The sequence below is a fragment of the Pygocentrus nattereri genome, chromosome 3, assembly GCF_015220715.1.
Source record: "Pygocentrus nattereri isolate fPygNat1 chromosome 3, fPygNat1.pri, whole genome shotgun sequence".
Lineage (NCBI taxonomy): Eukaryota > Metazoa > Chordata > Actinopteri > Characiformes > Serrasalmidae > Pygocentrus > Pygocentrus nattereri.
In genome coordinates this window covers 16,572,448-16,596,660 of record NC_051213.1, presented here as the reverse complement: position 1 = coordinate 16,596,660, position 24,213 = coordinate 16,572,448, and the positions used below count along the sequence as shown (strand labels likewise).

At 38.9% G+C, this 24,213-nt stretch overlaps 2 protein-coding genes across 6 annotated transcripts in view; both read right to left on the bottom strand.

The window, feature by feature from the left end:
- Positions 1-325: 325 nt before the first annotated feature.
- csnk2a1 (casein kinase 2, alpha 1 polypeptide) lies at positions 326-15,560 on the bottom strand. Of its 2 annotated transcripts, none has more exons than XM_037537113.1 (15): positions 15,404-15,560; positions 14,027-14,124; positions 13,735-13,813; positions 13,465-13,593; positions 13,005-13,116; positions 12,749-12,850; positions 12,427-12,477; positions 11,557-11,616; positions 11,287-11,370; positions 10,934-11,044; positions 10,671-10,772; positions 10,423-10,523; positions 8,950-9,098; positions 2,387-2,476; positions 326-1,729 (listed from the first exon to the last, which is right to left on the bottom strand). In XM_037537113.1, exons 4-15 carry the CDS (start codon positions 13,563-13,565, stop codon positions 1,608-1,610), a joined length of 1,185 nt encoding a protein of 394 aa, XP_037393010.1. In that variant the 5' UTR covers positions 13,566-13,593; positions 13,735-13,813; positions 14,027-14,124; positions 15,404-15,560; the 3' UTR covers positions 326-1,607. The 2 variants fall into 2 exon arrangements, with proteins under 2 accessions (XP_037393010.1, XP_037393011.1); XM_037537114.1 differs by lacking the exon at positions 15,404-15,560 and adding an exon at positions 14,338-14,724.
- Positions 15,561-17,444: 1,884 nt separating this feature from the next.
- Positions 17,445-24,213, bottom strand: part of ptp4a3b (protein tyrosine phosphatase 4A3b) — a 37,838-nt gene continuing 31,069 nt past the window's right edge. For all 4 annotated transcript variants that reach the window (XM_017713155.2, XM_017713157.2, XM_017713154.2 and 1 more), the window contains 3 exons: positions 21,569-21,699; positions 19,107-19,181; positions 17,445-18,651 (listed from right to left, as the gene is read on the bottom strand). In XM_017713155.2, coding sequence (XP_017568644.1) covers positions 18,534-18,651; positions 19,107-19,181; positions 21,569-21,699 — 324 coding nt within the window. In that variant the 3' untranslated portion in view covers positions 17,445-18,533. The remainder of the gene's footprint in view (positions 18,652-19,106; positions 19,182-21,568; positions 21,700-24,213) is intronic.

Genomic DNA, 24,213 nt, shown 5'->3' with positions numbered 1-24,213 from the left:
AATGAAGTGATCAGAAGAAAAGAAGGAGGGGGGGGGGGGTAACTGATAATATACTATTTACCTCTGTAGTACATTGTTAAAACCTCACCGAACAGTCAAGAGTCAGCGTCTTTTTTTATTGAGAATCATAAATGTGAGGTAGTCTTGTCTTTTACTTGGCTTGACATGCCATCCACGGTTTAAAAAAAAAAAAAGGGGGGGGGGATGCTGGATTGAACAGTAAAATGAAGTCACGTGTTCTTAAACATATTTTTCCATTTTAAAGAGAAAAAATAAGAAAAAGAAAGGAAATAGCTGCAAAACATCTACTGCAAACTTTATATGATTTAATTTACAATTCACAATGTTGTTTTAATAGATTTGAACTATCCACACTTGATACAGGCAGTGGGTGTTTTCAGTCTCCTTACACACTACTCATCACACCAAGTACTTTACTGAGAGACAAGACCAAAAAAAGGAACCATTTGGAAACAAATCAAAATTAAGGTACTCAACCTGCCTTTCTAAGCAGTTTTAGGGGAGTGATAAACAAAAAATGTAAATATTTGTTAGTCATAGCAGAGTAAAAACAACATGCAGTGCTAAAGAGATATTTTGCCTGTTTAACTCGTTTAATCGTGGAGTTTGAGAGACATTTTTCACTGAATAATCTATCAAGGAAAAAAAAATTACAAAATTCGTCATGGTATTAAACAAATGTCAGAAGCTTCATTTAAAAAAATGAAAAAAGAGACATTTTCAGTTCTGTGAATAACACAAATTGGCATACTAATGACCCTGTGGTACCCAGCATTGGCCACATGTCCTAGAAGTAACTACTGAGTATCCAAGTCCACAGCCAAATCCAATCAACCTGCTTTCAACTCTCCATATAATCAATAAAGCAACAATGAAACAACTGCATCTACTTACTGATCAGCAGGTTTTGCTACACACACACACAAAATGCCTGAATACACACCGTCAGTAATGTTTTAGCAGTTTTGATTGAATTTGGCCCCCGGTCCAAGAACGTCAAAGTCCACATGAACACCACAACTGAAGCTCCAGCATGGTACAGTGGGACGGGTACAACCATGAACCCGGCGAACATGAGTCCACATCCCACTGAGGTTTTGTGAAGTCTGTAATCAAGTTTCACAGTGTAATAACACCCAAAGGTGAAGCAGTAAAATGCTGAGTTCCCCCCCCCGCCCCACAAAAACACAACCAAATGGGAACAAGGAGGTCAAAAAACTGTTTTTCAAGCACAAGAAAACTTGAGGGACATATAAAATAAATTTTATTTTCCTTCTTCAGGTCTACATGTGTATGTGTTTCTAGACAGTCACGGTGATAAGAGAGAAATCGCACCCATATGCCTATTATAACTCGCCCAGGCGGGTGCTAAAAGATAATGGGAGTCCATATCCCTATACAACAGAACTGAAGAGGAAAAGAGTAACTTAGCATTAGTTCTGCATTACTGTCAACATAATAATAACAAAAAAAATGAAGTCAGCGGCTCTGTCCACATTGCCAACGGAAACAAAAAGAAGAGGAAAAATAGAGAGAGAATAAGAGAACAGGAAGAATAAGAGAGATGAAGAGAGAGAAAGAGAGGTTCAAGGTTGGGCTCCCGTGGCAGCGGGTACTTGTGTAGCCAGCGTGTTAGGGGCGGAGATGACAGGAGAGCCAGCTGCAATGTTGGCTATGGGCTGCGTGCTGGCTGCCATGGAGGTGATACCTGCAGGAGAGCGACAGACAGCTGTCAGACACACATTCATACTGACCGCATCACTCTCTCACATTGGGTTTGTGCTGTAACCCTGTAGGCTTATGTTTTAAAGTGACACCACTGGTACTGCACAACTGCATTACTGGTACCACATTATTACTCAAAAATAGGCAAGTAGGGAAATCAGTAGGTTTTTGTGTTTGCTGAGTAACAGAGGCTGCCTCAGATGAGCTACGGAGCTAGCAGTTAACCAATACAACTGTAACTGAATGCAGATAAGGACACGTTGTCTTTTCTCCTCTGCACACAATGTGCCATCACACCAGTTTGTCAGAGTAATGTAGTTTCACTTCTTCTGGACCTGGCTAATATCAGCCAGAGACATTTTAGTGTAGTTTGTGAAAAAAAAATGACACTATTTCTTCCTTCTTAGTCATGTCATTAACAAGTGGTTAACAAGTGGAGTACCTGTGCACATCCCTAGTAGAAATACCTAAACAAAGTGTAATTTTAGCCTATGCTCCTAACAGAATTATTTTGCTGCAATAAATGCTTAAAGCATATTAACTACATATTGAAAAGCCCAATCAAAAGCTGTCTCCCCCTCAAAAAAAAAAAAAAAATCCCTGATAGGGCTTAAAGAAAGCCTGAAAATATAGAGCACACCTGCCATCATGCTAGAGGAGCTGACAGGAGTAGAGCCGGCAGTCATTCCTGCAGGGGGGGCTCCTCTGCCCTGGTCCTTCACAATAGGATCTGCAAAGACACATACCAATCAAAATCTAATATTCCAGCAAAAATTCAAGTTGATACAAACAAACATTCATTCGTTCTTTTTGTAGGTTAGATTGGTCAAGAATACACGGTCATCTACACATACAGTATCATGACAAAGGTCACAACTCCTATGTAATAATACTGAAATATTAAATTTGGGGTCGTCTTACAGAAACAGCCTATCTTTTTGTCTTAAGATCTGACGGATCGAGATTAGACTTAAAAGGGTCAAACAAAAGTAAAGCACGATAAACTGAAAGTTAAGAATAATGTGTCAGCGCGTCGTGTTCATTACGAGCGCCGTCACTGCTCAGTTCATTTCATTTTCTAAACGCTTTAGCCGAGCACGCTACCGTTATTCCTCCTAATAACAGACACTTAGCTCTATCAATAATAATTAATCTGAGTTTATCACCATTAACACATGGGGGTAGTAAGAGGGGATGGTGGGGATCGTGTCTGCTGTGTCTGGGGTTTTTAAAACACTGTTAGAAAGAAGAAAAAAATAATAATAAAATAAATTAAAAAAAAAAAAAAAAAAAAAAAAAAATCACAAGTCAAACCACAGTTTTCACTGTCGATAAATGTAGCGTCATTATGTTAGTTACAATGAACTGTGCTGCCTGTCACTGCATCAAACGATAGAAACAGACAGTTAAAACAGAAATTATGACACCGCTTGATTTGTCTTAAAGTTAGGAGAGAATTTAGGAAATTTTGTCTAGTTAGCTAGAATGTTTGTCATGATGTGTGAATAATTCGTCCTGATTCAGATGTAATTCACATGGAAGCCACAGGGCGGCACTGTTAAATAATGAGCATAGATGGCTGAACATGAAGTGGTGTGGTGAGATCTGCTCTAAAAGGCACACATCAAAACATGGTGTGAGATGTAGATTAAATTAGACAAACAACAGTGTCGCAAGCATGGAAGGACTTAAGCCACCTAAGCAGACACGTAAAAAAGATCAGCAAAATAAAATGAAAACGAGAAAAAGAAAAAGCAAACACGTTGGAACTGAGCGTCCATCATGTAAACTAAAAACTGCAAGAAGATGAACCATTTTGCCAGAATGTGTAGGTCGCGGAAAGTGCACACAGTAGATGACGACGTCACGGATCAGCAATCAAGTCTGTTCGTTGGAGTTGTGCAGCAAAGACAGATGACCGGATTGTTGAAATAGAAATGGAGTGCAAGCCTGTCAAATTCAAACTGGATACTGGTGCGCAAGCCAATGTAATTCCTTACAGTTTACTGCTAAGAACAGGCAAAAACAACATACTTAAACCAACAAATGTGAAACTGTCAACATGCACTGGAGACAAAATACCTGTAAGGGGAAAGTGCAATTGGACAGTGAAATACAAACAGAAAGGTTTTGTTCTGGAATTAATTGTCGTGAAATCAAGTGCCCAAACAATACTTGGAATTCAAGCATGTGAAGAAATGGGGCTTACCAAGAGTGATGGCACTGAATAAAAGTGATGAAATGGATATTTTCAAAGAGTATGCTGATGTGTTTGAGGGCAGAGGCTGCCTAGAGGGAGAACACACCATTTGAATTGAATTGTTACACTAAATGTACACCCACCTAGAAAAATCCCTGTCACATTAAGAGAAAGACTAAAAACAGAACTGAATAGAATGGAAAGTGATAGCAAGAACTGAAGAGCCAACACAGTGGGTAAACCCCATTGTGAGTGTGGAAAAATCCAATTGAAAACTGAGAATCTGCTTAGATCCACGTGATCTCAGTTCAGCTGTAATGAGAGAACACTACCAGCTACCAACAGTTGAAGAAGTAACCAGCAGACTATCAAAAGCAAAATACTTCACAGTACTAGACGCAAGTTCAGGTGTTTGGCAACTAAAATTAGATTAAGCCAGCTCTCTCTGTACGTTCAATATTCCTTTTGGCTGCTATCAATTCCTCCTACTCGCTTTTGGAATTAATTCGGTTCCAGAAGTATTTCACAGGACAGTGAGACAGCTGTGTGAAGGGATTGAAAGCGTTGAAACGTATATAGATGATCTTTTGATCTGGGGTGAGACTAAAGAACAGCATTACTACAGATTGAGACAAGTACTGGAGACAGCAAGAGCCAAGAATTTCAAGCTGAATAAAGAAAAGTGTAAGGTGGGCCTGGAGGAAATCAAATATCTGGGTCATATATTCTCAAAAGATGGTTTGAAACCAGATCAGAGCAAGATTGAGGCTGTGAAAGACATGCCAACACCAGAATGCAAAAAAGATGTGGAGCGATTTCTGGGTATGGTCACATACCTCGCCAAATTTATTCCAAACATGTCACAACACACGGAGCCATTACGTGGTCTTATCAGAAATGATGTTGCATGGCAGTGGGAAGATCGGCATGCATACAACAAATTTAAAACAATGCTCACTGAAGCTCCTTTGCTCAGATACTATGATGTAAAGCTACCTGTAGTGCTGTCAGTTGATGCTTCCAAAAATGGACTTGGGGCGGTCCTACTGCAAGAGAACGAGCCAGTTGCATATGCATTGCGTACACTGACAGAAACTGAACAGCGCTATGCACAAATAGAAAAAGAAATGCAATTGTGTTCGGGGCAGAACATTTCCATCAGTACGTCTATGGAACTGAAGAAGTGGATGTGGAGTCAGATCACAAACCACTTGAAACAATAATGAAAAATCCATTGAGCAGTGCTCCAGCCAGAATACAGAGACTCAATGAGACTGCAGAAATATCAAGTGAATGTACAGTACAGGCCAGGAAAGGAAATGCACATAGCAGATGCACTGTCCAGAGCTTACTTACCAGTGGCCAACTCATCTGATAAAGATATAGAAGCACAGGTGCACCTGGTGGTAATAGAATTCAGAAAGGAAACAAAAGATGATGACACTGACTAAACTCTCAGACAGTTCTGAAGGGATGGCCAGCAAAAAGAGTCGAGCAGCAAAAGAAATGCTACCATATTGGAACTTCAGAGAAGAAATTTCAGCAGTGGATGGAGTTCTATTCAAAGCAGAGTGACTAATAGCCCCCGCAGCACTGAGAGCCGAAATGCTAAAGCGTATTCATGAGAGCCACCTGGGCATTGAAAGCTGCAGGCCCAGAGCAAGAGAAGTACTCTTTTGGCCTGGAATGTCACAAAGTATCACAGACATGGTGAACAGCTGTGATGTGTGCAGTACACATCAGAAGCGACAGTCCAGAGCCATTACATCCACAGTGTTCCAGGAAGACCCTGGCAGTAGATACGTGTTGACCTATTCACCTTTGAGCAGGATTATCTACTCTTAGTGGATTACTATGCCAAGTTCATTGAGGTCAAGTGGCTGAAATCGGACACTAGAAGTGCAACAGTCATCATTCATCTTAAGTCACAATTCGCTAGACATGGAATTCCAGAAACAGTGGCCATGTTTACATACAAAGATTTCTGCCAATCTAATTAAATACAATCAGATTACAGATTCAGACTGAGGTGTTTATATGCACACACTATTCAACAGTCTGATGAAAATCTTCGTTTACATGCTCACTACAATTAATCCGATGCAAAACTACACGAATGCGTGTAGTGCTTAGAGTAAACGTTACCATGACAACGAACATCACGTGAGGTCCAGTCGGCATGAGATGGGTTTCCAGTTGGTGCGCTTGTGTTTTTAATGGCTTTAAACTGATGTCAGACTCAAAAAAAACATCCTTCATCTGTACTTATAAAGCAAGCGGTGCTCTAAGACACATAAGCTGGATGTCCGTCTCACCGCCGTCTTTTATTAAGAAGTAGCTTTGGACTTTGTCATGTATAGACCGTTTTATTTCAAAGGATAATAAAAAAAATAAAAAATTAGAGTGGCTTCCAATGTAAAATGTGTTTCAACAAGAGAAATGTTGCAGTATGACAAGCAGTATTTTTTTTGTTGTTACTCTTTTTCAGGTAATGGACTTTACAGTGTGACATAAGTTCATATGCTACGTGTCCTGATAGTTATTTAAATAAATAAATAAGGGGGGGGGGCAATGATGTGTGAGCAATTCATGTGGAAGCCACAGGGCAGCGCAGTTAAATAAAGACCATAGATGATGGCTGAACATGGAGCAGCATGGTGAGATCTGCTCAAAAAAAAAAACCCACGCATCAAAACAATTGTGATATCGTTCTCCTATCTGGAGTTAGGATACACTTTTACAGAACTCTTGTTCTGTAATAGCTTCTGTCCTCAATTCAGTCCTAACTAAAATTGTCATGGTGACTAACCAGATAAGATTTCAGACCTAAAATGTTTCTGTAATATGACCCCTGGATTTTAAAACAACTGTTTGAGTACTTTTAGTGGACCTTTAGAGTACAGGTACAAATGAAACATGCTGCAGTATGTCAGCCAAGATGCTTGGGGGAATGTTTTATCTTACATTTCTCTAACAATCCAGCATGAAGGTGGTTTGCCAGTGACCTGAGCAAACTGAGATGGGATCATGGCAAATCACTCCACTTAAAACAAAGGCCAAATATAGCATCTCAAGGTGAAGCTGAATGTTCTGCAGACTAAGTGACCTAAAATGTGGACATGGAGTTCGAGCACTTATGAAGTGAGTGTACAGTCATTGTGATGTTTGCACGTTTTTCTACAATACAGCTATATTTATCCAGGCTTAATGCCTCAATCATTTTTAAAATTCATCACTGAAGTTATACTAGTCTCATCCTGACCAAGTTAATAGAACAGTTTGTAGTTTTCCAGATCAGATTATAGGGTAGCGTGTTTCACTTAGCCAGATGAGGTGGTCACTCTAGGTCAGCAACATGTGGCTCTTTTACTGTTCTGATGCAGATTAGATTTGTAGGTAAAAATTCCAATAAAATAAAGCTCTGCTGATCGCTCTAACACGGTTTCAACTTTTTTGCTCTGCTTTAAGCTTTAGCTCAGCTTTTCTTGCATCTCCGGCTGGAAACTTTTCCGTGAAACTTTGTTACAACTTAAATGGTGCCTGAGCTGCCGGAATGTAACTGCTGCACCATTTAAGGTGGAATGGGAGAATTCAAAACGTCAGCTTCTTGTTGGCCAGCTTCTTCAGCTTCGTGACTTTTTAAGAGTTTGACAGAAACCAGCTTATAAAATGTAAATGCCAGTTTGTCTCCAAGTTATCAATGTTTGTCTTAAATCTTTCTTTTTGCCATTTCATTAGCAAGGCAGGACTGTTGTTCCTTCAGGATTAATGTGGGCTACATTAACTCAAGCGTTTAAAACCATTTATTGTTAAAGTGTGTTAGAACAATCAGATTTCATTTTTACCTAAAAATCTCTTCTGCTGTGGAGCTGCAAAATGGCCATAAAAAAGATGCATGTTGCCGATCCCTGAGCTAATGAGAAGTCAAAGAGACAGATTTAAAACATCAATAATTTGATGACAGATGGACTTCTTTGCATTTGTAAATCACTCCAGCTGATTTATTGATATGTTTAATCTGCAGCGAGGAACTGTCAAACGGTAAAAAGGTGCAGATTCTCGTTTGCCAGCTTCTCCTGTTCCACCTTAATTGGTGCAAAAGTTGGAGAATGAGATCGACAAAAGTGGAATAGTTTCTTGTAAAATGTCTCTCAATGTTAGACTTTTTACGAGGCTGAAGTCAGCTACTTCTGCCTCGTAAAAAGTCTAACATTGAGAGACATTTTACAAGAAACTATTACACTTTTGTTTCCTGTCGAAAATTTGAGAACATGCTTTGTGCTAAACCTTAAAGCAGAGCAAAGTAAGTTTGCATTATCACTCACATCATATTTTAAGTATATACTAGTACATTAGCACACACTGAGACATGTTTACAGCAAAGATGGTAAAATGAATATAAAATGTTGTGGTTCCCCAGGGTGGTTTGATTTTTGTTGAAAGGACAAAAATACATTAATATTTGGGTAGCAGACCACTGCTCTAGGCGACAATGGACCTGCACGATACTGAGAATCTGACATTTAGTATCCTATGTGTAATGTGTACCTAAGAACAATTTTATTTTTCATTGTCTGAAAACTAATTTATGTACATCAGGCCATGAATTACTTCATTCGACAGCAGCATGATGACATTCAGAAGCTCACAAGCAGACCAGGAAGCAGAGTCTGTAAACAGGAAGCAACTGAGGATTTACATTTGAGGGAAATGGTAAAAATACTACAAAACGTTTTAGCTGCACTCCCAGAAAGCTTAATAAAGAACACAAATTTAGAAAAACAAAAATGCTCCAATATGCTTTTAAATTAAGCATTTATTACACCAAAGCCTTTGCATATTCCACAGCACATAATTAACACTGCCCAGAACCTACTTATATTAGAGTGCCCAGCATTTTGATATGGCTTCTTAAGCACAACCAACCCCCCCCTTTTGTTAATCAGTCATTGCAACTGTTCGCTAGCTGTTAACTGTCTGAGGACAAGAGTCTGTTAGCTTACAGAAGTAGGGGTGATCCATGGCCTCGCGGGCAGTGAGGCGAGCCTGGTGGTCATACCGCAGCAGCTTGTCTAGGAAGTCCAGAGCCTCAGTACTCACTAGGTGCTGGTTTTCACTGTGCACAAAACGCTCCCATCTCTTACGTGAATGCCTGATCACAGAATACACATAATACTCCATATAAATCACTGAAATTGTACCCACTCAAAAGCAACATTAAAACCAAAAGCACCCCCACGAAAACATAATACCTAGAAACAAAAAACTAGAGCTGGGCGAGAGGGCCAAATATTTTATCACGATAAACAGAATTCATATGGCTCGATATCGATATCGATACAGATCACGATAAACTTCAATCCATCATTTCTTTAAAGCTTGAAGGTTGAATTTTGCTCCTGATTGGTTAATTGCCATTTTAAATTATCCTTTATGGTAAGAACATGACAAACACTTACAAAACAGTGGAACATTTCACAAATCTGTTATGGGACTTTGGGAGAAAGTTTCTGGTGAGCTGTTTTTACCAGCTGGAAAATCACAGTGCTAAACAGTTTAGTTCCTCAACATCATCAACTTGGTACGAATGGCAAACATTAACTGGATCGGTACGCAAGTGATGGATCACACAGCCACCTAGCCAGCCTCACTCCATATCACAGTATTCAAACACAGCTAACAGATGACTGGATTTCTCTATTCTATCATAGTGGTTTGAGAGGTGAACAGCAATATATCTGACGCTCATTGTGTAAAAGCATTAACTAACTGCAGTGTAAATCTCTCAAACCAGAGTCGTCTTTTTAGGAAAGTGGTGCTTTTGTGTCTTGTTTGACCTAAAGTATTCATCAATTCAGCATGTTCTGCGAATGACTGAGCACTGCTTCAAGTTATCCTGCAGCTAAAAACAGCTAGCCTGGAAAGATAGCGCTCTGATGCTTTCCAATGCCTCGTAGCTTCTTCAGTTTTGTTTTTGTTTAAATCTGGGCTGTAACTAACATGAACCCACTTCTTTATTTAACTTTTGTTGCTCTGGAATGCACTAATACTAAAATATGATGGTTTGGCTGTGTAACAGCGCTGCAGACGTGATTTATCAGGAAATCAGATCTCCGCATAGGAGAACAGATTGCCAGTCGCTCCACTCAGACAGGGAATGTATAACTCCACTTTTCAGAAGTTGCTAAAGTATATTTGGCAACGGCTTTCACTCATTGCCCCTCCCTCTCTATTCATGTTGAAAAACTCGGAAGTGCACTCTCTCCTGGCGACAGCAGAGTAGTGTCGCTTTCCTTGCAGTAAAAAAACATCACCAGGGCTGTCGCTGAACATGGAAGTGTGAGAGTGGCGTTTATATAGAACATTTATCAAACCTTTATTATCGCTCTATCAAGGAAACATTATATCGCGATACTTACAGATATATCACCCAGCCATACATAAAAACATTCAATTCAAGCTCAGGCAATTCTCACCTGCCCAAAATGTCATTGAAACGTGGGTCCAGTTCAATGTTGTATTTGTCAATGTAGTCATATAAGTCTTCTGTACCCAGGACTTTGGCAATTCGTACAAGCTGTGTAAGAGTAAATGTGTAAATGAAATATGATCAGCAGGATACACAACAAACTAGTCCTTGTACATAGCAACAGCATGAAAAATCATACAGAATTAATCAACATGTACAGCAAAAGGAATCATAAATGTGCAGACCAGACAGTACCTGGTCGTAATTGTCATGTCCATGGAAAAATGGTTCCTTTCTGAAGATCATACTGGCCAGCATGCAACCCAAACTCCACATGTCCAAACTGTAGTCATACATCTAAAATGCAACAAAACAGAAATAAAAAAAACAAAAACAAAAAACAACAATGCATTTAAAAAAGAATACTGTGAATGATTACATAGCTCTGATCTTGAGGGAGAAAAAAAATTCAGTCAAATATCCAAAAACTCAAATACATGCATATAAACCGTTCTCACCTGGTAGTCCACCAGCAGTTCTGGGCCTTTGAAGTACCTGGAGGCAACTCGCACATTGTACTCCTGGTTTGGGTGGTAGAACTCTGCCAAGCCCCAGTCTATCAGACGAAGCTTTACAGGGGTGGGGTGGGAGGGCAATTCTTAAACCGTTCACTTAAGATTCATTAGGATTCATCTTTTAGTATATACACACAACAAAACTATAATACTGTAATCACCATTCCTCAACATTTATCCAGTATCTATAAATATAAAATCTCAAATTGTAACAACTAAATCTTGACCAAAGAAGAAAACTGAGAAATGTTTAAAATAACTAAAGATTAAGATCTAATTTTCATAGCCTGACTTACCTTTCTGTGCTCATGATCAATCATGACATTGTGTGGTTTGACATCCCTGTGCATAATGCCCATGCTGTGACAGTAGTCTAGAGCCTAGTGAAGATAGAGACATGGAGGTAGCAGGGGGCTTCAATTAAGCAGAACAGCAGAGCTCAGGTCAGTTTCCTAATGTCCTCAGAAAATATTACACCTTCACTTAATTGTCTGTCTTATTCTTGTTGTCCTGAAATGTTATTCTGGAGATGATATACTTACAATAGCTACAACAGGCAATCTTACCTTCAGAATTTCATACATGTAGAAGCGAATGTCATAATCCGATAATGTTTGATACAATTGCTGTGAAAGAAACAAACTGTGATTAACCTTTGTGCACATGAAAGTGTGAAATAAAAAGCCAGTAGTCTGAAACATGAGTTTTTTGTTTTTTCAAATAGAAGTTATACTACGTAAATAAGTAAACCAATTGCTGGATTAAAAAGCTGTTATCACTGCCACTATGTTAGTGCTAATTGGAGTAATTACTGTTTTATATTTCTAATATGTGTTTACTTTGCTAAAAATGATAAATATATAAATGTTACACACTCTCCTACAAAGTATACATTCAACAGATGGAGATGGGAAAAAAAATAAATAAATATCAGCTATCTGAAAAAGCACTGACCAAATAACATCATCTAGGAAAATATCTAAATCAAGGGTGTCCAAACATTTTGTTTTTGTGGGGCGGTATTACTAAAATACTTAAGAAATAACAAGTTATAACGTACTAAGTTGTGTCACTTGCAATCATTTGCAATGCGGATAATGAATATTGCATTTGAAAAAAACATATAGGAATTTGTTTACCATTGGCAGATTCCTTACTTGTGATTGTCAACATTTTCAACCAGTTTTTCAATTAATAACGGCCATAAATTCATAAAATAAATGGCAATGTCTTGTCCATAGGTTCATTACATGAAATGACTATCATAAGAATGAATTCTATGAAGCAAACATGGAGCAGGTTTCTCTGGCCTGCGAGTGAGAAGCAGAGTGATTATAGAATGCTTTGAGATAGTCTGGCCTGCAGGTCAAATTTTGGACAGCCCTGATTTAAAGAGTATTAATTAAAGGTAGCAAATACACTAACTGTTCTCTTACCTTGAAGTCTGTGTTGTTAACATGCTCAAAAACCAACGCAGGAGTTCGTGACTATAGGGAAATACAAATTAGATAGATTTTAACATCATACTCTCTTAAACCAAGAAACTAAAGCGCTATCCTCTCAGACTAATGCTACTGTGTTCAATTTTACTATAATACTGTAAACACAAGGTTTAACAGTGTACAGCCAATTCACAACTTACTTGGTGTGTATAAACTGCTGATAAAACTGTAACCCATACCGAGGGGGGGGGGGGGTTGGGGGAATCAAAAAATCAAATGAGCACACACACACACAAAAAAAAAAAAAAACCCTCACCACAGGATCCTTGACAATGTCTAAAAGCGTTATAATATTGGGGCCTCCTCTCAAGTTCTCCAGAATTTTGATTTCTCGCTTGATTTTCTTCTTTTTCACAGGCTATTCATAAAAAAATACACAAGTTCAAGTACAATGAGACAACTATACCACCACACAATTGTACAACAACATCTACTTCATCACTTATATAAAAGGTTTATTTTTGAGGAAAACCTTTACTTTACTCTCACATACAGAAACACACAGACAGTACCTTTAGTATTTTGACCACAACTTTCTCATTGTTTGTGATGTTTATGGCTTCAAACACTTCACTGTATTTCCCCCGTCCCAGCTTTCGCACAAGCTGGTAATCATCTTGATTGCTGTAGCACAAACACACCACACAAAAGCGTAGATTTAAGAGCACCACCCCAAAACATCCAGCATCTAAGTACTGGGCACCTTTAATTGTACCAAGGAAGGGATGCAATAGTTATCTATAAATGTCTGACCGAGAACTGAAGAATTAGATACACAGGTAGAACAATTCACCACAGCTTCAGTAGCTTTGTGTTAACAATTCATTCTGTACTGATGAGGAAACAGGATCTCCTCATTATAATTAAAATATCTTTAGTAAAGACATTTAAGCAGATCTACATCAGTAGGACACTTCAACCCATACAGCATTTACTCATCAGCCTGCCTTAGCATGAAATGTAGATACTCACCCCCACTCAACGACATGGGACTCATAGTCCCAGTACTCTCTGGGTCTCTGTGTGTTTACATCAGGGTAAACTCGAGAACGGCTTGAGACAGGACCGGACATATTCTACACAGGATATTCCCAGGAGCACCTATTAAACAGGAAAAGGAATTGATGCAGAACGGGCTTCCTTTAGCTGCAATTTACAACATTATATGTTTTGATACTCTAGTACTCAGCAGGTATTACGATACATGAACACACAATTTAAAAACATTTGTTCCATTATTACCTTGGAGGTTTCCTCCAAGTAGTAGATGAGAGGTGGTGCTGATGAAAGCAGATGTGATGGCTTTATGGAGGAGCATAGGCTGCAAGGAAAACAAGCTGTACTTAAAAAATAATCAGACTTTTATCAACAGCTACTCAAAAGCACAATTTTTGTTTTAAAGAAAGGTTTTGAGATACTGGCTGTGTTGAGCTTGATCATCTACTAGTCTGCAAGGTCACAAGGTCACATTCTTTAGTCTACAGTACACTATGTGAATTTGACAGAATTCAGCCATCATGGGAGGACAGCCCACCTGATTGTAGGTGTTATGAGAGGACATCCAGCAGTTTATTCAGGAGGTACAACAGTCAGAAACGTCATTCCTCAATGCTTTCTGGACACTGAAAGACCCTAAACAAAATCAAAATGTTAAGTGAGCAACAGACTTGACATGTGAAGCAGGACTTAAATATAACTCTCCTGCCTAACTATCTCAGAAATACCAGAAAAAATTACTTCACTAACCTGCATATTCTGTATTGCTCTTATACACAAACTGCACCTACCTCAATATCTAATATTAAATTTAGTGTAGAGAAGAATAGAACATTAATTGTTAGTTACCTCTGAGCTGTAACCTAGCGGTAATTATTAGTGCCATAAATTAGGTTTAGTCCAACCGGGCGACGGCACGTCCTCGTTGGCAGAACACAGCCTTCAGTAGGGGCTTAAATAAAAGTCATACCCTCGTTAACATGTAGTTATTTAGTGAACTGACCGATGCTGTTCACACGGGCCTAACAGTGCAATGTAGCCATCTAACCAGCTAGCGGAGTTAGCGAACTAGCTTCACTCCCATTGAAATTTCACGAGTCACACAAGGTTCCGAGTTCTCTCTCTAGCTAACTTACATAATCATCAAATTGCATTACGAAATCCCAAGTACAGCATGTGACCATTCACCTGAATACGTGAACACTAGCTGTGTGTGCTATTAGATTATAGCCAACTACACTGGAGACTGCTAGCTAGCCTGGTTAGCTAACCTAGCTAACAACAGCTGTCCTACGTGAGACTTATCGTTTGCCACGCCTTAAGCATATAGGATATACTGATACCAATCAATCGCAACGCCTGCTTTACACTACAAACGGGCTGCTTTACTGGTAAATAAAGGCCAGCAAATGAAGCAGTTCGTATTAACGTGCTCTGTATTAAACTAAAGTAATACGTCGTTAGCTAACATTAGCTAGCTGGGTTAGTTATCTCTAGCGCGCCACATCAAAGCCGGGCGGGTGACTAAAGGAGGGCGAACAAACAAGCACATAACCTGAAGTACTCAATACTATCGTGTACAGAGGCCGCACTGGTCTCCACAAAACCTGAAATGACAAACCTTTACCTTAAATCATCAAATCGATGTGCGAACCGACAGACTACACTGCTCAGCCAGCTAAGGTTAGAGGGACAGCAGCGAGCAGGCTACAGCTAACCGCTCAGGCTACTGAAGCTAAGCTAGCTAACTAACTAGAGAACTGAGCCACCAATAAATTATACGAACTTCAAGCTCACGAGAAGACCGCCGATTTAAACAGTCAACATGTAACACATGAAGAGACGGTGTATATGTTAAGAAGGGGAGAGGGATGTTTTTTCGAGCCGCTAGCTTTATATTTTGCCGTTGTATTACCTCTGAGGGTCTCCTAGTAGAGAATATGGCGGAGGCAGCGAGTGTAGAAGTCGACGCTAGTCCTACTAGCAGCAGCAGCAGCGCTAACGGGCTACACACACAGCGAGGCTTCAGGGGGAAGTTTCCGGTACAGAATAATGAGAGGGTCTGTAGATCTGACCAGAGCTTCATACATACCTGTTACAGCACTAAAGACCCCGGAGCGATGTTCACAGCTCGCTTTATTTGTTTATTGCGGCAGCAGGTCATCATTTCTCAGAGGTTTATAAAGAGTGTTGTCTAAAACGCACTTTAGACCACTTTCAGTTTTTTTCCATGATACACGCTGTGGGAAGAGTGCTTTGGATTTAACAGTAAATATCAATGTTATACTATGATTAATGCCACAAAAACTCATTATATCCAAAATCGTGACAAACATGCGGCATAAATATATAAATGTGTAAATTACATATTTTCTGATTTTCTAAGTGAAAATAAGTGCACAATACAAGTTTGCACATTAAATATATTGTATTTTTTTGTCAATATGGTAAAAGACGATGTTGAAACTGAGAAATGTTAATTTTTTAATATATACCCCTTTTGAATTTGATGCCATTAACACGTTTTAAAAAAGTTGGGAGGGGGGGCATGTTTACCTGTGTTTCATCACTTCTTTTAACAACACCCTGTAAACGTTTGGAAATTGAAGAGACAAACCGCTGTGGTATTTTAAAGTGAAATGTTTTCCTGTTCTTGCTTGATATAGGATTTCAGCTGTTCAAGAATTCAGGGTCTCCTTAGTCATTTTTTACGTTTCATAATTCTGTTTCTCATAGTAATGTTTTCAACGGCTGACACGTCTGGACTGCAGGCAGACCAGTTTAGCTCGTGGACTCCTTTACTACGGAGCCACGCTGTTGTAATACATGCAGAATGTGGTTTGGCATTGTATTGCTCAAAGAAGCAAGGCCTTCCTTTAAAAAGACGTCATCTGGATGGCAGCATATGCTGTTCCAAAACCTATACATTTCATTCAGCATAAATGGTGCCTTCACAGATGTGCAAGTCACCCCCAGACCATTATGGATGCAGGCTTTTAAACTGTGCCCTGATAAAAAGCTGGATGGTCCCTCTCCATTCATGGATGGCAGAGGATGCGGCGCCTGTGATTTCCAAAAAGAATTTCAAATTTTGATTAATCAGACCACGGGACACTTTTCTGCATCCTGTCAGTCCATCTTAGGTTGTGATTATTTCTAATATTTATATTTAATATTGTCTAAGTATATATTACATATAGAAAGATTCAATTGCAATATCAAACATTTCTTTTGTGCCTGAAAGAAAGCTGCCTTTTCATAAAATGAACTTGTCAAACACTTATGTTCCTCTGGTGGAAATCAATTACGGGTGTGATTCTTGAGTTAGTTATATGTTAAAGAAGTTACACATTTCTCTGAGACATTCACTGAACCAAAATGATGTAGGTACATGATGCTAACCTGACATTTCCTCACCCTTAAACACAGTGTGCAATTAGTCTAAGTAAACATCTGGATATACACAGGGAGGCTGACTTGGCAGGTCTAAAATGTACTGTTTCCACTTATTAACTCCTTCGTTGTTTGGCATATATAACACATCTGACATTCTAGTCTTACAGCTGTCTTTACTTCCATTATCATGGCCCAGTCCCAGATTCCATAATGCATGGCTACAATGTGATTTTGAATCCTTGTTCTGGCTTTTGCCCGTGACACATGCAGGGGGGTTCTTGGTTTTTCTAATAGAAACCATCCTGATGGTTCTCCAAATTAGGCAAACCAATGTGAGCAATCCCCATTAGATACTAGCACAATTAGCTAGAAAGTATATAAAAGCCTGTAGATAAAAACAGCTATATGGTTCACCTAGTACAGACAAAGACTCCAATTTAATATGATGTTCTTTAAACTTAATCAGTAAAAGCACCTCTCACTGTCCAAATAATTACAGACTGCACTATATATATATATATAAAAAAAACATACGACACATGATCATAGACCACTACAAATCACATTTTTAAAAAATTACTTTATTACTTTAAATTTATTGACCGTTAACAATCAGATGTAGTTTTCATTTAAAAGGCAGAGAAATGACAATGCATTTATTTTATATTTTATGACAAATCTCAGGACCTGAGCCATGTGTCAGTACCTGGATCACAGCTTGGTGATGATTCACCCTGATTAATGATGCGCTCCCTCACATTCCACTTTTCCGGCTTTATTTCCTTCTCACTAACAGGTGATGAGACACATGGCATGCACTGCTTTCACACTTCACGAAGAAAAAACGCAATGATTTAATCCTTAAGCAACAAGTGTTGCTTTGCCATGATTTTTAAGCAACTCACTGAAAATCCTTTATAATCTAAACGTAGCAAAAGTGTGCTGTGCAAACTATCCAGAGTGGGGCGTGGGCAAGGGGGGATGGGGGGGATTAGGGCATCTTACCAGCTATTCAGCTCACTCTCATAGAGTCCAATGACCAAGCTAGTGGTGCAGTGTTAGAGTCCCAGAGTAGTTCATATCACATGTAAAAAATATAGCTCTAGTAAAAATCAGCCTCCAGCTGTCACAAAGAAATCATTTTCTGTCAATCCCCATTTCTCACAAACAGGAATGAGGGACTACAGTACCTGGTGAAACACAATGATGAAAAAGAGAGAGAGAGAGAAGCTGTGCTGTAGTTAAAACTGTACATGATTCTTCAGAAGATACAAACATAAACAAAAAACAGTAATTTTCCATTCACTCGTGTTAGCCCTGCCTAAAGGAGCAAAGATGGTGGTATGGTAAACAGTGTGATGGCATTGATCATCTTTGGAGTGCGTGCTGCTGCTGTTGCACATCTACACCATCTATGAGAACACTTGGGATAGATGTGTAAAGACAAATTCTAGAGGCTCGTCTTTCACAGCCCTGAGCTCATTAAGCCCCATGCAGTCAGGGGTCTCATGTAGATTTAAGGAGGGGTCGAGTGTCCTTCCAAGTAGTAAAGGGTCAAAAGTCTGAATGCATTAGATCTGTGGCTTCAGTCCTGTTTAGTCCACAAATGATTTAATCCTTCCTTCACTGGCAGACTGGCTGAGACTGGCTCACATGAGGCAGCACTTGTTCTTGTGGTTGTGTGGGTCTTTAAAGCGCAGTCTCTGTTTAGGCCTGTATTTCTCTAGGTAGGTCAGCTGCTTGCTGTTGATGGCGCCCCGGCGTTTTCTAAAACACAACATAAATCAATCAAGTAATCAATCAGTATTCCAGTTTCTCTCTAAAAACCACCGCTCATCATTTGTTTCACTCACCTAAACGTTTGCATACAACTTTGCTGAGTTTCAAACAGGGAAGGTTTTGGGGCTTAATTTGTATATATATATATATATATATATATATATATATATATATATATATGTATATATATATCTCTGTATAGACTGAGGATTGAATGATACAATGTTTAAACAATGTTTAAATACAACATTAAACTCTTATTTCAGATAAGAAAGGAAAATTTGATTGTTCATAATACGGGCCTTATAACTAAATAATAAACTGGTGATTTAAGGGTTAAACTTTTAAACTATTAAAGTGTATTATTATTATTATTACTTTTATTATTATGTTTATTATTACATGTTCTGTATGGGTTTGCTCAGTATCTAATGTGCACTTACTGTCTGATGAACTGGATGGCATCTTCATACTTCATTCCACTCTCTATCAGTGCCAGGGCCACCAGCACTGGAGCTCTGCAACACAGAAAAGCAATCGAATTCAGAGGAAACAGAGCAGCACAAACAAGCCTGCGTGTCCTGCTAAATGGGCACAAAACAGTTCTAGGGAAAGGGTTTCTCCTCATTCAGCCCAGCCTTTCAGAGCGAGACTACCACCTAGCGCATGGGAAAAGCAAGTTTTTCTTTTTTTACACTTATTCACAGCAGCCAGCGATGATATAAGTGGACATACTGTAGCACACCAATAGAGAATTCATTCTCACTGCTAAACCCGTTTCTACAAGAAATTGTTACAGTCACAAAAATGCTTAAAATCTGCCACATATTATGACTCGATGAAATCTGGCTGTAGAGAATGATTATATTTTCAAGTGATTATGGCATTTGTTTGTTTTTTTTCCCATGAAATGAAGTTTCAAGATATTTTAGAATAATAAAATGATTCCACTTATAGAAATTTACTTCTTTTCATTTAGTGCAAACTTCTAACAGCTTTGAAGTATCCAATGAATACCAGCCAAAACTCTGCAGGCCTCCAACAGATCAATAGCAAAACAAACTTGCCCGGGTAAAGCAAACATTGGCTCCCTGTCAAGATCGGCAGAGGGCTCCCACAGGGCCAGCAAACCACGTCAGAGAGGCTGGTGCCTCACCAGCCAAAGACAGAGACAGAGAGAGATAGAGGACGAGTGACAAGTAGAGCTGCCTTCAACTTTCCAGCCCTGCAAAGACTCAACAGTGAGTGAGAAGCTGTCTGCTTTGACCATTCAAGCATTCTCACTTATCTACTGTTTGGGAGTGTTTTCACAAGCTGGTTACACGCGAGAGCACAATGACCACACAATAGCCCATATCTGCAAGTTCACAGAGCACATATTCAGAGGACGCAATTAAGAGTGCTGCTTATCGAGCGCTTCCTGTTTTGTTGTCGGACGTCAACCTTTGCGCCTCCAATAATAAACTAGGATTAATATCGGATAAGGGACCCCCAGCAAACAGTTGATTTTGGCGAGGTTTATTGAAGCTCAATGAATGAAGCTGACCTGATTCAGAGCAGGGTGGGCACTGAACAGGACTGACATCTGCTGTTCTGGGGTATTTGGGGTTAAACTGAAAAGTATATGATGAGAAAATGTCACAGTATAGCGGTCATCCAGAGTGGGAATAGAGCTCTGTATTCCCACAAGATAGCCCCTTATAGAAGTGCAGGTCAAGTGGCCACTAGCCTTGACCCATTTTAGAACGAAAGCCTGGGTCTCGGTTCAGGCATTAAGCGTTTTTACACTATACACCAGAGCTTTAATCAGAACTTAATTAAGTCCAAATTTTCTGCCTGAACCCAACCTGACCAAAACTCATACATCACAGAATAAAACATCACAGGATATTGCCAGTTAGTGTTAGTGGTAACAGTCATCATTACAACGCAGATATATTTGACCGCACTAAACACTACTTTTACATGTTTTCTCATAAGTGTGGGCCTGGTGGACCTTAGTGCTGACGGGTGACTTCAAAAAAATGCTTTAAAGTAGTGAAAGTAATGAAGAATGCAGTAAGGAAAAGAACTAAAGCAGTGGGAAAGCGGAATGAAATCTGTTTAAAGTGGTAGGCGTGCTGAGGGAACATAAATGTGAAATATGAACCTGACCTGAGCAGGACACATTTAAAAAATGTTGTCCAAACCCAACTAAATATTTCAAGTTCAGTTTTACACTATGCACTTCGCTCTTTAGAGACTGGATTTTTGTAAGATAGTGTCATCTCAGATCAAACAAATGTATTGCACTACACTGAAATTACAAATGACCATGTACTACCTCTCGACACAGAATTGTACCTGGTCAACAGTTAGCTAACATTAGCAAGCTAAAAATAGCTGTATCATAACTTCAGCATTACAACAAATCACAACATTACAACATTTTAAAATTCTTTGCAGGGTGCATAAGACATACATTCTAACTTCTATTTACAATTATGCATTTTGGAGGCTTCCTGTTGGCTCCACCCCTTCTGGTACATATGACAGACTACAACCACTGAGTGGTGCACAATTTCTCAGTGGTTCTTGTAAGTCTTCTGGCCATAAACAGTACACTCTCTAATTTCTCACTGTGAATATAATATTTACTCTATTTGTGCTCTATTTGAGTCACAGGAAGAGATTTATAGCTTGAGTTATACACCTACCCACAATGCATCAAATCAGTGTTGTTCTTTGTGATTATCCATTTCAGAACATTCTCTCTTTCATAAGATGGGGCTTGATTTTGAGAGTGGTTTTGTCAACATTCCAAAGTCTCAAGCCAGCTTCAGAATGTTCTGGTTTGTTGGGCTGGTCAGGGTGACTTGTATATACTTCCATACAAAGAAAGATCTGCTCCACTGGTTTCACTCACCGGCCCAGTCCCGCCACACAGTGAACAGCCACACAGCTGCCTGGATCCTCACAAAACTTATTCTTCAGGAGAGAAAGCCAGTCCTCCACAATCTTAGTGGGTGGAGGGGCTCCATCATCAAATGGCCAGTCCTGCAGTGCAAGAAAAACAGAGAGCAAAAAATAAGGGACATATCATAATCGGGTACATATCATTTCAATAATTACATGGGGTTTGCAGCTGTATTATCTGAATATGAATGTAGCACATGTCAAACAAATCGAATCTGGGCAAGCGACATAAATTGGGCAGTATGAGGAAAGGGTATCAGGGACATGTAATCTGACTAATTTTGATGTTTAACTAAATATAAGGGTTAAAGAAAAAAATAGTTTTCTATAAGCCCTGACTTTCTGAGCTGACGTAAAAAAGTATCATACCTGCTGATACTAGTTTTGTAAAATGGTTGTATTTCAGGTATTCAGCAGACACACATGAGTATGTAGTCTAAAGTCTTTATACTCTCACCCACACACAAAATGACTGGGATATAAGCATATGCTGTCAGATTCAGTGTTTCTACGAGGAGAAATAAACATTGAGCATATGCTTTGTGTAAAATAGTTTACTTTCTTTGGTGATAGAGAATCAAAAGAAAATCAAAAATACATTTTTCCAGGCTGTCTTTTTTTCCAATCAAAACCACATATGTTGTACTTACAACTTCTGAAATGAAATTGTTTGATTTTCGCTTGGAAAAGGAAAAAAAAACAGTATGTGTAACAGTGTATCATAAAACCATCATTAAACTTTCCTCCAGTCACTGGTCCAGGTAAGTAATACACAGAAATACCTGAAATAATCAACACTCTACAAAAGCTTTAGTGAATGTCTACACAACCTTGTTTCATTTTATTAATATTAAAAGAGTCCAGGATGCATAACTTACACACAGGATAGTGCTGCATTCTGCTAGATGTGACCTTTCCTTTTTTGATGCGTCATGATATCGTAATGAATATCGGAATAGTAATTTCACTAATAGTGGAAACTGTTAGCCAGTTATTTGATTAACTGTGCACATCCCTAAGGACATGTCCACAGGAGAGTCCATCATTATCCATGGTCACAGCCTGTTCTGTGGAAACATGTTATCTGCAGATGTGGGCACTATCTAACTGAGCAGTCTCTCTACTGAAGCTGAATCACACCAACCAGTGAAAAGTCTTTGATGACTCCAGTGTGATTCTCACAAATTCTGCCATTGCAAACACAGTATGTACTGTGCTATCTGTTCATGTACTGAATCATCCCACTGTCTCTCACACTTTAGCACCAGCAGGAACAAGGACACCACAGTGTTCAGCACAAACTGTAAATCACCACAGGCTAAAAGGGCAATACTTCACGAATGGGAAAATCATTCTCAGATCTGTGAGGCAGTTCTGAGCTTGATAATTATTGCAGAAGCTATTATAATAAGTCTATATACAGTATATATTTCTTCCCAAAACAAATGCACTTCAGTCTCATTACAAAGAGACCTGCTGGATTGTTCCCTGAATGCAAGAGAAACAGAACATCACAATCACTAGAAATGTCACAATACAGCATATTGTATTGTATGATTTGAGGCAAAGCCCTTGATTCAATGTGCACAGTTATTAATACTGCTTATATTGCAGGAGCTGTGATGAAAAAAACTTAAAGCATGTTAACCATCTTTCCTCTGAAACTGCTGCTTTTACTTTGTGTCAAATACACAGGAAAAAGCAAACTCCTTGTAGTTTATTACCTAATGAGCACGCTGCTCATTACTGTTACATTATCTGTTTTGGTCCTCTTTTGAGATGATTAAACTAGTTAAACCATTCTTATTTTTAAATACAAATGTTCCTATTTTAAATACAACTACAAATGATGATTAATCAAATGTTCATAACTGTTTAGTCAACAGAACAAATGACTGTTCAATAGTCATTTGATTATAATGGATGTTGGCTCAGAGGAGCAGCACGGTCCCAGTATTAAATATAGCTGTTATAACAGGAGTCTTAAAAAGAAAACCTGAAAACATCTGAACACACAATGTTTTTTACACTTTAAAAATGGGCTTACAAGAAAACATGAAGCTTTAAAACATTACATATTTAGTGGCATAACCTTTGACATACATACTTGCATAGTTATTCAGAAAGAGGTATTTAGAGACAGATATGTGTTTGTAAATGCTGTGCGTCTGTGTTTGTGTGCACATACATGTCTACTATGTGCAGGGTGGAAACATTAACATATTAACATTGACACGAGAGACATATTCAGACACTGCATTACTGTTTCATCAAAAAATGTACTGTATCATACTGTGACACCACTGTGTCATACAGAACCTTGGATTTTGTGCATCATCCCTAATAACACCCCTAATAATCACCCATGAATTAGCATTTTTTCTACAGTGATGCTTCCCAAAGGCAAGCTAACTTTCCCCTTCACCCCAGATCTATATCCTCCAGCAGTACATCACTTTTACTTCTGTTATCATTTTTAGCAAGACAGCTTTTATGTTTAAAATTTCTGGCTCAAAGTACAATTTTCTATGAATGATACATGGGTACATGTAAAAGAGTCAATGTAAACAATTACCAGATACTACTTACTACTTA

Excerpts from the sequence above, each read along its gene's own strand:
- csnk2a1 (XM_037537113.1), bottom strand. The coding sequence starts at position 13,565 with ATGTCCGGTCCTGTCTCAAGCCGTTCTCGAGTTTACCCTGATGTAAAC. Across the intron at positions 13,117-13,464 it reads TCCCATGTCGTTGAGTGGGG|CAATCAAGATGATTACCAGC; the intron begins GTGAGTATCTAC and ends TTTGTGCTACAG. Across the intron at positions 12,478-12,748 it reads ACATTGTCAAGGATCCTGTG|TCACGAACTCCTGCGTTGGT; the intron begins GTGAGGGTTTTT and ends ATTTCCCTATAG.